The sequence below is a fragment of the Falco rusticolus genome, chromosome 10, assembly GCF_015220075.1.
Source record: "Falco rusticolus isolate bFalRus1 chromosome 10, bFalRus1.pri, whole genome shotgun sequence".
Lineage (NCBI taxonomy): Eukaryota > Metazoa > Chordata > Aves > Falconiformes > Falconidae > Falco > Falco rusticolus.
Genome location: NC_051196.1, coordinates 614,623 through 629,820, shown reverse-complemented (window position 1 = coordinate 629,820; position 15,198 = coordinate 614,623). Strand labels below are relative to the sequence as shown.

The following is a 15,198-nucleotide window of genomic DNA, read 5'->3' as shown; positions in this document are numbered from 1 at the left end:
ACCAAAGTTTCTAGGAAATGGCTCTTTAATATAAGCATGAAGAATCCTCCCTAGTCTATATGCCATATTTATTACACCAACTAGGAAACAGCTTGACTCACAGGTGCTGACAGTACATCTGTGGCAAGCTGAAAGCCGGAAAGGAAAAATAAGGAAAGTCGTGCCCAGCAACCTCATTTATACTAGTGCTTAAACAGACCCAGTCACTTCTCACAGGGTGCATGAGGCAGAGAGAAGCTGTAAGAGGATTCAGCAGAATCTGAGAGACTAGCAGTCATGCAGGGGACTCCTTTATACACACGCTTATCTTTTTCTAAAAAGGTCATTTGCAGAAAAAGAAAAACTGACCAAAAAAAAAAAAAAAAAAGACCTAAGCACAGGAATAGTTCACGGAGGGTATGATTTACAGAAGTTACAGTTTTCAGGTAGCTAGACCCTCCATAAATATTAGCTTAGAGGTCAACATGTCAAAACAAAAAAATATTCAAAACCCCAAATTGGATCAAACTGCTGCAGGAGTGATTTTATCACTGTGCTTGAAACGCCACCAACACTTTGCTTTCTAAGGAGAAATGCAAAGTTTCAGCCACGAATCAGCAGCCATCTCCTGGCCTCAGTTCATATTCAGCTCAACAGAGCAAAGCTACAGGGTAACAGGCATCAGCCTCACTGAGGCAGCTCATACACTGATGAGTATCACGATTAGAGTAACAAAAAAGTCAGAAGTCAGGAATTTCCATTATTCTCAAACCCCCCAAAAATATATTAAACAATTTCCATGTTAACTTTAGAAAAGCTTTTTATCTTCAGAAGCTCAGAAATGTACTCTTACTCTTTCCAACTTCACTTTATCTGCAGTGTATACACATAGTACTTTTTCGTTTCTACGTTGTGTTAAAACCAACTTAGATGGGCCTACTAATTCTGTCCTCAGCTCTGCACAGACAAATCAGAAAGACTTCAGTGAGGATTATCAGTTCTCTCCTGACCACTATGACTCATGTGGAGCAACGGCTCCCTGGAATTACCAGTCCCTGCAGCACCAGGTATTCCAGTGGGAAGAAGAGAGCCAGTGCAAAACTAGTCAGTAAGATATCATTATATTATTCTTTCTGTTTGCTTCCTATTTGAACAGCCATCACTTACCTTTACAGTGGGCGTATGGCATGGTAATTATATAATCTTCCCCCCTGTTTAGAAACATCAGCTTTGCTTTCCCATCCAACAGTGCAGAAAGTGAGTTACCTGGAATTTAAAAGAACAAATACAAAAGAACAAATATTAAAAAAAGCATGTTTTACGTGGTCACTCATCCTACCTTAGAAAAACATTTCCATTTAAATGTAGGTCACTAATGAAAGAAGAGATACAAAATGCTAACAATTCAGGACCCTGCAAATCATTTACTGTTGGAGGCAGGCAGTTCTAATAAACTCTCTGCTGTACAGCTCGTATTCGCTCTGGCATTCAGCCCCTGTTGCAGAAAGGGTAGTATACTAAGTAAGTCGTTAGTGGGAGGCAGAAAGCAGTTCCAGTGCTTGGAAGTTTTTCAGGTCCTTCTGTTCTCACAACTTTTCTATTCGTGTATGATCCCAAACAATGAATAAAATTGCCAGGACAGTAATGACAATTCCCAAGTGTTTCAGCAAATACATTTACATGTACAGTAATACATTACTGTAATAAAAAAATACAGGATAGCGCTTGAGAGGTGTTATTCTAAACAAAGAAATATTTCAAATAGCAACATGGTTTCAGAGCTTACAGTTGGGTGGCCTCCACTGAGTTGAAAAGATACGAGGACATTCTGAAGCTCTCTGGTTCAACTCTCAGAAATCTGGGAGCCAGATAAATGGTTACACTTATACAAAGACTTTTGCAAAAGTCAGTTGGATGACCAGACAGCTATGAAGTGACTCATCTGTGAGCACATGCAAAAAGACAACCAATTGCCCATACGTTCTCATGAACCTTTGCTTTCTGAAAACCAGGTTTTTAAAGCTCTCCCTTTTTCTGTTTAGTTGGCTGGATTTGCTGGGTTTTTTTATTTGGTTGGTTGGTTGGTTTGGGTTTGTTGTTTGGTTTTTTGTAACATCAGTGAAATGGTGGAAATGGGGAAAACCCAGCAGAGCCAAGACAAGGAATTAGGGTGCCCTGGTGATAGATCTCTTAAGCATTTCTTTGTTCCTAACCCTTGACATATTCAGGAGCGATTGAAAAACCAACCAAAACCAATGCCACGATGTTACCTGAAAGATGTCTAGGCTTAATGCCTTACCATAAAACTTAGACCTAGCTAGAATGCTGCCAGTAATGCAGAACCCGTCCTTCCTGTTGCTGACATGAAAAGCCGACACTGGCGGATGATGGGAGACCTAGAAGAAAAACAGGCAGAGGTCATTTACAGCAGTCTTACAGGCTGAGCCGAGCAGGGGGTACATACACAGCCTCACACAGCGCTACACACGCTCTAGGGAAAGAGGCCACAGGACTGAGCTGAGTCCTCTAAGCCCCATCTGTACCATTAACCTCAGTGTTAAAGACGGGAACATTATATGCAAGACCATTCTATATGTAAACTTTCTCCCCTACCCCGTATTTTCTTGTCCTTGTGCGTTTGAAATCACTTTAGGCCAACAAGTACAGTGTCAGATTTTCAACACAATAAAAGTCAGTGCAGAACTTTTTGGCAGCATCTGAATAACCTCCACAGAATGGATGTAGTGGCCAAAATAAAATAAAACAAGACAAAAATTCTCTGATTACATAGGGGAAAAAAGTATGTGAAAGGGGGAGCCCCTGTACCAAAGTCCACGTGGTCCTCAGATCCCTTTATTAACACTGTAAATCTCAAACTAAATTTTTTCAGGCCAGTTTACTTGTGAGTTCTGCCCTTCATTTATCCCCAAAGACACAGAGACCAGCCCTGAATTTATTCCTATTAAAATCATTATAGAAAGTTTAGAAATAAAGTAAGGTAGGATTTGGTCATGTGTTTTATGCCCCTTTTGACAGAGGCAACACAAACCACATTCTATTAACAATAAGAAAATACGGGAGACCTGCTTTTATAATCTTGAATGCCCACCAAGCTCACATAACCTCTGTAAATCTAAGAAAAAAACCCATCAGCAGCTAGTTGACCCCATGTCCCACTCTGGATGTTTACACAAAACTCCCAAGTTCCTCTCTTAGGTGAGACAAGGAGCATGTTACTATGCACAGAGGTGCAAGCAGGCTGCTGTTTGCAACACCTCAGCATCCAAATAAAGCAACTTACCTGTTCTGCTATGTAAAATGTGTGGCTGTTTGTCTGAGGATGAAACCAACAGCAGCGAAATGTCTCTCCCAGAATAGGGTTGTATGGCTTTTTTATTCCCTGAAAAACAAAGTAATCAAAACCTGCTACAAACGAAGACTTGTGATCCAACTCTACAGAGATGGCCACAAAACAACACCACAATTTCCTCCCTGATGTTTTAAACTAAGTCAATCACAAGAATAAAAAATGAAGAACTAGTTACTATACCCTCCTAATCTAACCTTTTAATCTGAGCCATGGATTCATCTGCTATTCTCAACAACTTGATCTTTGATACTGTCTGATCAAAGCTTTACAAGATGATCAGACTTTATTATTTCTGCTACTATATGCAGCAGGTGCGTCCTGATGTAGAAACATGGCACTTTGGTACTAACATGCCTGAAAAGAGAAAGGAGATCCGCCTTCAGCAAAGGGACAAATCCTGTCTCTGAGAACATGCTGCTTGCTGATGACATGTTACTTGCTGACGACATGTTACTTGCTGATGACTAGTTTTGCCTTCTAACTGCCCAGTGCAAAGGCTCTGAGGTTGATCAACACTTATTTTGCACTCAGTATCTACTCTGAAACCAAACGCAACTTCAGTTTTAAAAGTAATGGTCAAAGTCTTCTGAACAATAGAAGAGGTAAAGTTTCAAAGGACAGGCAATAAAGAAATACAAAACCATAGCAGGTTTCAATGCCCGTTTGTGGGAAAATTACTTTGGGGAAGGAATTAGAGAAAACTGGGACCTAACAGAAGCGTAGTACTACAGAAAGCTCTTTAGGGTAAAACGAATATTGCTTTCAGGCTGGTTGGTGTGCATGGAATCTACTTGACCGTGGCTCCCTAAGCAACAAACCCTGCAATCTCAGCACCTGCTGACAGGAGTAACAGAGGGGGGAGCGGAGTGGAGACCCCATGGCCAGGCTCTGCTGTGCTCCCTGCAGGAAGGGGGACCTGATGGTCTCATAAACTGCATAGCAGTTATCACATAAAGAATATATGAGTTAATGTCTGCTGCTGAGCTGGTCGTTGAGCAAAATTACTTTCCTCAGATGAAATAATCTCATTGTTAATACTAACACACACCTCCATCCCAGCGTTACCTGCCTCCAAGGTACTACTACATCTCGCTGGGTACATGATACCAATCAGTAACAAAAATATGTATGACTAGAGCCGCTCAAGCTCCACCTAAATGTAAAGAAAATGGACTGGTCCTGAACTGAAATCTAAAGGGGGGGGGGGGGGGGGGCGGGCGAGGAACTGTTGTCTAAACTCCAAAAATGCCACACTGATTTAGTGTCACAAAGGTAGGTCAAGCTGACCCACCCCCTAAAGCTGTAAGCTCCAGCTGACAAGTTGGTAAGGTGTCACGAGCCCCATACATCCACAGAAACGTAGCTGAAAGTAGGACAAAGGTAATTGTGGTAGTGGGAGATTGTGACCTCTGACTCAAATAGCCCCCTCAAAAGAGGGCAAACCCCTGCTTGGAGAGCACGCGGAGTTAGTGAAGAACTTCAGCAGTGCTGTCTGAGGCGCATGCTAATTAACATTGGAAGCGAGAAACTTTTAACCTGTCCTGTGTATGATAAATGAATATGCAATGTACTATGAAGTACAAAAAGTGTACAAATGAGGGGAGAAGTCAGGGAAGACTCCATGATAACTTCTGGGATCAGCCGATGGGCTAAACCCATCTTCTTTCCTAAAGGGATGCCTACTGGGCAAGGACTTTATTCTGTGACTAACTCATGCTAGCTGTTATTAAATGTATTGCTTCAAGCTTGTTTTGCTGTCGGTGTATTATCACCCGCAATCTTTGAACCTTACTCTGTCACAAACTTGTACTTTGTATAATAAAAATCTTCAGCTGAAGTTCATTTTGAGTAAGTCTCCAGAGACCTGAGCAGCTGTTATAAGGGATGTGACTCAGCGACGCTGTTAGCGGGGGTCCCCGGATAGGTTGGTTGAATCACCTCCCCGACACAGGGGGCTGTCAAAACGCAGGTGGGAGACGGGCTGGTCACACACGAGGGTCTCGTCTTTCTTGGGAAACTGACAGGCTGACCCACTGTAAAGGGTTCGAGGAAACGCCCCTTGTTAATGTGACACCGCAACGACCCCAACTTCACGCATTCTTTTACCTTTGGCTTCTTATAGAAGCCGGACAGATACCACCGCAAAACTTGCTTCATTCGACTGTATGGATCATCTTCAAGGACGGCCCTGCAGGACAGAACATAAAATGCTCTTCATACTGTTCACACTTCACATTCATTTCATACCAGTATAATAACACTAATTTAAATAGTATTTCCCCACTACTAAAGGGAAGTAAATTCTGTGCTTCTACCAGTGAAAAAGGTGTCTGCCAGCAGAAATAATTTTTTTTTGTAATGTACATCATACAACACACACATAAACTCTTGGAAGTGGCACCCCATACTGTGCACTCCTGCAAAAAGCCTAACAAAATTTCTGGAGTGTATCAAGTTTGATTGGATATTCAAGTATATTAACGTGGGACTGCCACTTACGCTAGCATTTAGTTACAGCTAACAGTACAGTGTGAGTCATAAAACCAGTAATACTAATGCCATCACAATAAAAGACAATTCTATTTCTCTTTTTCTTTGTTTCTCTCTTAAAGATCTTTAAGCTGATGTGCTACATGGCCTCTTTCAGTACTTTGAGATTTCATACAGTTATTTAGGTTGGAAGGGACTTCTCAAGGTCATCTCGTCCAACCCCTCCCCATCCATAGACGAAGCGGGAAGTAAACACATACTTCCTGGTTCCTGGTATTTCCAACCATTCAGTTGTATTTGGAAAACAACCTGGATAAGTTCTTGCAAAATCCATTTAGAAGGATCATCCATACCACAGAGAGGTTTAACAAACCCCCCCAAACCTCTTGAAGTGTTCTTAGACCTCAGCACTGAGGAGAAACATTTCCTTAACTTCAGACGTTACAAATATGACAAACAAGGCTTGAAAATGCCATGATTCTGAAATTACCCAGAGGCAGTGGAATAAACGTGAGTAACTAGTGCTGCTATTGGAATATTGCACACACTGGTTTTGAAATATAGTGGGCATATCTCATTGAGAAGGCTGGTCTTATTCGCAAGGATAACATTTTCTGTCTTCTGTTCTGCTGGTCCCAGCAGGTCTTGCTCATCAAATGCACGTTAAAAAGTTGTTTCTTACTTGTTTATCAACCAACATAACTGTATTTCCTTTGGCGGCAGAAGTGCCTGACAATTCTGTCTGCTCTCTGTCCTACTCCCCTCTGTACACAGCTATGCCAGAAGGTGGCACAGCTCTGTTGCGAGATGCTCAAAGGCATGAGCTGAACCCCCATCAGTTCCAGCCAATGCTGGCAAACATGTGCATGTGCCAAGGTAGTTCTGTCTGGAGTTTAACTGTTTTCCTCGCTCCTCACTGGCAGCAGTCCATCTTTAAAAGGTCACTGCAGCTGGCACCTGGCTTAATTTACATTGAATCCAGCAGCCTGGGTATTATTTGGGAGCCTTTCAAGCACACAAACACATCCCAGCCAGCACCAAGCTAACATTTTCAAGTCATACATTTTCAGAAATGTAAGGGAAGCGCCCATGCTGGGCACACTCTGCACGCTGCTTACTGGGAAAGCAGGTCAGCGTGGTAGTAGTAATCAGAGAGTTTGTTAAGGAATGAGCGTGGCTCCAGGATGAAGGTGGGCAGCACCACCCGTGACAGGTCCATGCCGGGCCGCAGCTGCTTCAGCAGGATCCACATCAGGCTTTTGTTCTCCTCAGAGACAGTCTCCGTTTGAGACGATTCACCTGTCTACAATGGGAAAAGGGAAGCTCAGAGCAGAAACAGGAAAACCATTTCTTGCAGGTGTGTTTACCTGCAGGGTCCAAGCTCACCCAGGCACACCTGGCCCTGGCACAAGGGTGAACGCTCAGCTACACCACTGCGGAGACATCAGCTGTCTCAGAAGTGAATCCCCAGAGCACTAAAGCGAGTGGTACAGAAAGCCCCGGGCCTCCGTGAGAGCTGGCATGAGGCAGGGAGCGTGCCTCTGCTGTGCCTTCCCTCAGCCATTGCCTCCACACACCTCAGGACTGCGATGGGCCAACCGGGACCAACATGAACCAAGAGGACCCTGCACCGCAGTCTCTCAGGAGGTGTGGACACGCTCATGGCTGTTACAGCATCACTGCAGCCTGGTGGGATGTATACAAGAAGCTCCTCTCAGTCCCATTCTCAGCAAATGAGAGACTGTAAGATTTACAGCCTTTACTACATTATTACATTACGATATGTGTAGAAAAAATTAGGAGATAAATGAGTAAACAAAAAATGGAAGCAGTCCTCCAAGTCCAAAATAAGACAAACTGGTAGTGCAAGTACGGTAAAGGCCCCACTGCCAGCCGACATGCACCGATACCCACAGCACCCCCCAACCCTGCTCGGTGCCCTTTGCAGCAGAAGTGCAGGTAACGGTAAAAAAGCCAGGGATTATGTTGTGCTTTCAGTTTCACCACCCGAGCATTCCCAGCATAACCTTTTTGGCTCCCAATCAGCCCTTCCACTAGTCATGCAGAAACACACTAAGTCTAGCTTGCAGGCTGAGGGGAATTTCAGACTGAGGAACAACAAAGCTCTTTTCATTTCATTGCTTTTCCGTTATCATGCCATTCTTCTTGTGACAGTCTGATGCAATACACAGCTTGAATCTCCAAGAAGAAATGGAAACCATTAAAGAATATAATACCACAGCGTCAGCTAGGGCTTGCAATACATACGGGTCTGTCAGAACTTTCATTATTAATCTAGATTCTCAAGTGCACATGTATTGGCAATACAAATTAATGCCATGTTGAAACTGGTGTACAAAGTCTTACTCAGAATGAATCCTTGCAGAAGGGATGAATGAAAAGGGAGGGAGAAGGTGGTGCAGGAGGACAAGAACAACTTCAAGTTGTTTCTGGTTTGCTTTCCCCTAAAATACATCACCCTCAATAATGCTTTTTATAACCTGCTAAAACTAAAAGCTTGGGAAAAATGTTTGGTTTTTTGTTATTAACCTATCTACTGAGGAGGTATCTTTTTTATATTCTAGACCAACTTTTACAATCTCAAAGTCATTCTGACACCTATCTCTGCCTTCACATTCCTACTGCAAACAAGGCAAAGCTGGAACATCAGATGCACATGCACAGACCTTTCAAATGCATACCGGTGCAGAGCTTTCAAACGAGCTTTCCAAGCCAAACTGAAAATTTAACAGTGACAGTTTGCATCTGTGACCTTTGTCATGCCAAATCTGAACCCTACACGCAGACTGAGAGGCAGCAGTTTCAGTTTAAGATGACAGCCGATGTTATTACTTGCATGTGTTTACCTCGATACACCTCTACCTGTTGCTGATAGCAAACCATATCATTGCATACAACGCAGGAGGGGGCCTGGGAAGCAGGACCCCAAGTAACAATCAGTTAGTTGAAAGGAATGTGCTCGAGCTTGTGGGTCACAAGCCCTGGTGATAAGGGACATGAAAAATTACTGAAGGGTATAGAAACAGGGACTAATCATCAAGTTGAGACTATACAAGGAATAAGGCGGTCGGTTTGTCAGATTGCTCAAGGACGTGGTTTAAGAACTGCAGACGTTGTTTTTATTGCTGAATTGCTAAATAGCTAGCGTGAGATCTTCACGCGAGTTTCCACAGTTACAGAATAAGCAAGTTTTTTGAACCGATCAGAATAAGATGTAACAATTGCTTGTGTGTATATAATCATGTTGTTAGGCTAATTAAAGTTACATTTTGCTTGCATCAAGCTGCGTCCCGTCTCTCAATCGCGGCGATACAACCTACTTTTCCTTACGTTACAGTCACCGATGGGATAAGACCCAACCACAGTCCTACCTGTGTGTCCCAGGTGATGACAGCCCCATCTCTGGGTCAATGACAGAAATCTAATAAAACACCTAATGGTGTCAAGGCTAAATTGCAATTCTTTAGAAAGCCCACTGGATGCTACCTCTGCCTGATCAGCCACACTACCATTAGCCTTATTTTACCCTACACGAAGTGTCACTCTACAGCAGAAATTTAGTCCTTTCCGTTTGGTTTGTACTGCATTGTTTTTTTATTTTACGTAAAACTGCAGAAATCTCTCACTCTCACCCACCCACATACAGACATCAGTGCTGCCTGTTCATTCAGACACCGAAGTATCAGCCTGCCGTACCAACACTTTAAGACAAATTTGTCATGTGGCAAAAGGTAATTTCAGAATAAGCAGCTGATAGAAATTCATTTTGCTGTTGCTTAGCTACATTCAGAATCCCCTGTTGGGACCCAGTTACCATTTGCTGTGTGTCTGGGGTGGGATGTGAGGGAAGAGATACTCAAAAAAAGGAGCTGGTACCTTTTTATCTCTGTAGGCAACAGTTCTCTTTGCACGAACCATTTCTACAGCAGGGGCTTGCACCTCACACCTGACATCTGAAATGGCAGCAGACATATGCTACCTGGACTGGTGGCTCCAGACCACAAACTGCTGCGCTTGGGGGTGGGTGAGTTGTGGAAAGGAGGAGGCAAAACTGAACTCCTGTACCTCTGCAAGGTGATACGGCAGAGACATTCTTTTGTGGCCTCTCATGTAGGCTGTCCTGCTATAAGCAGTCTGTGGAGAAATAAGCAGGAGTAATACAATCTGTGTGTGGGACACCTAACCACTCTCAGTGTTTTAAGTTATCACTCAGTGAAACACGGAGTGTAATTAGTACAATTATAAAATTTATTATAATTACAAAAATTACGTTTAACTATACTTGTTTTCTCAATATTAGTAGTACACTTTCAGGAAAACATGGAAAGAGGAGCATAAGAGGCTGGTGAAGGGGCTGGAGCACAAGTCCTACGAGAAGTGGCTGAGGGCACTGGGGGTGTTCAGCCTGGAGAGGAGGGGGCTCAGGGGGGACCTTATTGCCCTCTACAGCTGCCTGAAAGGGGGTTGTAGGCAAGTGGAGTCTGTCTCTTCTCCCAAGCAACAAGTGATAGGATGAGAGGAAGCAGCCTCAAGTTGTGTCAGGGGAGGTTTAGACTGGATATCAGGAAAAACTTCTTCACTGAAAGGGTGGTCAAGCGCTGGAACAGGCTGCCCAGAGCCCTGGCTGCATCACTGTCCCTGGAGGTATTTAAAAGCCGTGTGGTGTAAACCTGGTGCTTAGGGACACGGTTTAGTGGTGGACTTGGCAGTGCTGGGTTTTCGGCTGGACTCGAACTTAAAACTCTTTTCCAGCCTAAATGGTTCTGTGATTCTCAGGAACAGCTTTCTAGCAAAGTGGTTTTCTTTGAAGCACCAACAAGACTTCAGCTTCCTTGTTCGAAGCAACAGGCAAGGGAGTGCTCAGAGCCCTCCCAGCGTGGGAGCAGAGCTCCTCCGCTGCCTGCCCAGACTGAGTCTCACTCAACACACTTGGTTCCCCCAGCTCTCCAGCACTGCCTTCCTCAGTGGTGTCACAGTGACATCCAGCTAACAAAGGCTCTTATATATACGGAACAGAAACGCATCCTCCTGCTGTTAAATGACATGAGAAATGGCTTTCCTACAGGAAACTGTCATTTCGGAATCAAGTGGCTCAAATGCTCCATTAGGTCACAGAAAAAGGATGTTCCATGCATAATGAAAAAAGGAAAGTATCATATTTTGCATCACAGAAGGACTGAGCACCCTAATCGGTCAGGACACAAGCCCAGAATAGTAATTCCCCCGCACTGGCTCCACAAAGCACTGTGCCAATGCTCTGTAGCTCTTTAATGCAATAACTGGTTAAAGCAGTTGCTGATGCAGGAAAACAGTAGCGGAGCTGCTGTTCATAATGCATAATTATTAGAGCACATGATAATTCAACGTAATTTAGCAGAAAGCTGTGCATTGCTTTATCTGTAAAACACCAAAACTCACAAAGCTAGTTCTTAACTGCCGTGCGTCTACAAGGCTGCATGACAAATACTATGAACAGAGACATTTTAACAGAAACAGGCAGCGATTAAATTTTTTTTTTCTGTTACCTCCCCAAATTCCTCATAGATCTGTTCAATGTAAGTTGTCCCTTTCCTTCCTGGAGAGACCTCTCCATGGACTTCTGACTGATCGCTCTCGCTTTCATTTGTCTTCCGACTGTTCTCATGGGTTTCATTCTCCGACTCTTCTACATTGTCTCTCTCTGACTTGTCTGAAAAAGCATCATTTTCCAGGTGGTGGTGGTTCTCCAGGGCTGATTCATTCAAACTGCAACACACAGTTCATTACTTGCTTCAATTTGATTTATGAAACCAGATTACTTAGGGCCTTTTAGATAAGGTAAAAACAACCTCCAGGATTCAAAATGGGGCATACATCCCAGGAGAGTATAAGACATCGACTTCCTGAATAGCAGGGTTTTTACCGCGGAAACACTGAGATATTTTTCATCAAAATTCTCCCCTCCAAACTGCACTTTGCAAAATGTGCCACACAGCTCTACTTACCCACCCTTATGCAAAATTGCCCCTGGCTCTGGACAGGAGCCCACACCCCGGAGGGATACAAACACACACAGAACTGTACACTGCTGGTTAAAGAGCTGAAGTGTCAATCAGGAGAGATTTTTCCCCTTACAGAAGCAAATCAGTGCACTGTAGCATATGGGAAAAATATGACATTATGGAATACATTTTATTTTCAGTGCTACTGCTACTTTATTTCAACAGATGGTGGTCCTAAGTTGGCCCTACACTAGTAAAGGCAAATTTAAAAATCAACAGAAGCAAGTATTTTCACACACACACAACGCCCCAACCGAACCTGGGGAATGTGCTTCCCCCAGACAATGCTTTGTGGAAGAACTGAGTTGAAAGTATGGACTGGACAATAACACGTAAGAAGAATACTAGATTATAACAGCATCCAAGGGAAAGCATGGAAGGTGTAGCAAGCTTCATGCTCAGGGATCCACGCTTTAGAGAATGAGGAGAAAGCCAAAAATTCTCTCTCAAGTAGCCTACAGCATCTCCAGTTGAAAAAGCAGATGCAGTTAGTACGACAGATGGCAAACATGATTAGATGGGCCAGAGGTCAGATGCTGAAAAGTATTCATTAAATGCCCATTTTTTCAAGTGATATTTGGCATGGGCTTCAGTGCTCCCTACAAAACATGTCTTCACACACACGCTGCCTCTTTCATGGCCTACCCCAGCTCTCAGGTGCTGACCTTCTCAGCTTGACCTTCCTCTGAAAATGTCTTACCCAAGTTCTCATGCAAAATTGCTCTTGCATAGAGCAGTAAGAAAAGATTTCCAGCTATTCAAGGAGCTTTAGGGGATATAAACAGGCCCTGGGTCGTGGAAGAGTTTTGCTACTTCCCATAGTCCGCCTCCCTCTCAGAGCAAGGTTTCTCTCCTCAGAACAGGAGAATGGTCCATCAAGCCTGAAGTCTCTCCATGATCGGCCTTTTCTCAGGCTATTCTGGATATGTTTCAACTTTGATTATAGATTAATGCTGAAAGTTCCCATCCCTTGTTCTCTCTTTTTTAAAAAAGATAATTAGGCACTGCTAGTTAGAGCCAGAATAAAAAAAAACCAAAAAAACCCAACACAACAGAGGAGTCAGAACACAGAACTGGTAGCAGGTTTTCAGAAGATCTCAACTTGCAACTATGCACTGAAATAAGCTCATGATTTTTAACATGCCAAGCAAGCCACATTCTGACAGTCACAGCTCAGTTTCTGGAGAAGCTCAGTTTCTAGAGTTCTTTTGAAAGTGTTGTCTACAGCTTTCTGTGCCTTTAGAAAAACTTTCTTTTAACTCCATTTATATATGTATGCATATACGTCTATGTGTGTCTGTGTGTGTATATATATAAACTACAAGGTTTTATGATATATCATTTTACTGTAAAATAAACCTAAGATCATAAACCATAGAATCAACACTATACTCCAGCACTAAGAATGTGCTATTAGACGTTACGTGCCCTCATCGTTCTAGTGCTAGGATGTTGCTTCTTTTCTTTAGCTAGCAACCAGCAAGTGTAGTGACTGATAGATAACCAGATCCACTGGAAGTGTAGAGTATAGCACGTCCATGAGTTTAAGATAACAAAGGAGAAAAAAAGTTGAGGAGAGAGCTGTCTAGAAGAGATTATCCCATGATTCCTCATTACAGATACTTCCTGGATGGTAGGTCCAGGAAGTTATTAGTTATCAGTTGGTGACCATTTAAATACCTGATTTATTTCTTAATTTTTCAAAGATCTGCTAAATACATGAGTGTTTGTCTGCGGTTGCTTGCTCCCTTACCTAGTGAAAGTTTTCTCAATCGGGTGAAAATGCTTGAAAGAACAGTTCACTATAAGGCTTATGGTTCATGGCTGAGAAGCGGCACTTGTTTCTATTTCACATTTGTAAGAAGAGCAAGTGTTTTTTCGTGTCAGCTGTGTCACATTTGGGAAATATCTGAAGTTGCAGTGGAGCAAATTACTCTTTTCTTAAGTTTTCTCAGCTCCCCCCCCATTATTTTTTAAGGATTTCAGATTTAGTCCAAGAGGGAATTAAACTCGCAAGAAATCCCACTCAGCTGTGCACTGATTACTCACCAGCCACAGACAAGGCAAGACTTAACACATCCAGAGCCAAGGAGCCACTCTGGGCAACCAAAGGGAAAACAGATGTTCCTCATTCTGAGGAACAAACTTGAGATGTTGAAGTGGAGCCAGGTTCTTCTACCCCTCCAAACAGAACCACCACTGAATACGTACGATATGCTAAAAACAAAAGCCACACTATGAGCTTGAACTAAAATCAATGTAAAGATTTCCCAAGGGCTTCCAATGGGATTTGGACCAGGCTTGAAAAGCTGGGAGGGAATGACTATGCTGGAAGTCAACACTGGATTTCCACTCTGAACATGAGTAACTTGGCATTTTTCAGAGCTAATTTACTGCCTCAGCATACTGGAGCTCTTACACCAGTGCTTTATGCCCAAGGGGCATTCCTGGAAACTGCAGTCAATGACCTTTCGGTCATTGATAAAAGTCAAAACTTTTGGGGGTTTAATACCACTCTTCCACACAAAGCACAAAAAAGCCTTTGGCTCTTGTCAAACAAGTAAACCAGCCAGATTCTCAGCGTTGCTAGAGATAAGACATGGAATTCACAAGAAATACAACTTCATATTAAAAAGAAGAGTGCCTGGTGCCCTGAAGGCCTCTTAGCTAAAATCACAGATTTACACAGTAGTTTAGCCTTCAATTCACTTGCACAGTTCTCTCCCTCTCATTTTTATATGCAACTGAAGACATGGATTTTAAAATCACTGTATAATCTTGATTCCTTTCCCACGGAAGGAGCAAAGCAGCCAGCAGACAAATGCAACTTTGGCTCAACGGATGATTTGCCTTTGCCAATTTCCTTGGGGTTTGTTCTCCCTATAATATTCATCATCTCTCTTTTTCTTTTCTTGACAAAGTAGTTTGGCTAATTTGAAGACAGAGTTAAATGTAATTAACTGCCCCTCTGACAACAGCGTGCCAATTTGGTTGGTAAGATTCCCTGTAGGGAAGGCATTTAATTAGAATGATTAAATCCCTATGAGAAAGCCACTGTCAGTGGCAAACCCAAACCCCTTTACTCAGCACACACAGTTTGGTTTTGCATTCTCTCTTGTTTAACTGTTCTTTATTCATCCAGGAACAACAGCAAGTCACCCCCCTGTTCCCGCAACCATCAGAATCCCCCGGGCTTGAAGCACTGGGGAAAGTCTGGATATTCATTAAAACCAGTGGCAGGACTCGTAAAGGAGAGTGTATTGTCCAGAAGACCAGATGCTAAACACGCAGCCTGAA

General features: G+C 43.0%; 1 protein-coding gene across 3 annotated transcripts in view; it reads right to left on the bottom strand.

The window, feature by feature from the left end:
* OSBPL5 (oxysterol binding protein like 5) overlaps positions 1 to 15,198 on the bottom strand; it is a 184,237-nt gene that overhangs the window by 13,542 nt on the left and 155,497 nt on the right. For all 3 annotated transcript variants that reach the window (XM_037402494.1, XM_037402496.1, XM_037402497.1), the window contains 6 exons: positions 11,386 to 11,605; positions 6,958 to 7,142; positions 5,456 to 5,537; positions 3,281 to 3,379; positions 2,279 to 2,375; positions 1,147 to 1,245 (listed from right to left, as the gene is read on the bottom strand). In XM_037402494.1, the coding sequence (XP_037258391.1) occupies positions 1,147 to 1,245; positions 2,279 to 2,375; positions 3,281 to 3,379; positions 5,456 to 5,537; positions 6,958 to 7,142; positions 11,386 to 11,605 (782 nt within the window). The remainder of the gene's footprint in view (positions 1 to 1,146; positions 1,246 to 2,278; positions 2,376 to 3,280; positions 3,380 to 5,455; positions 5,538 to 6,957; positions 7,143 to 11,385; positions 11,606 to 15,198) is intronic.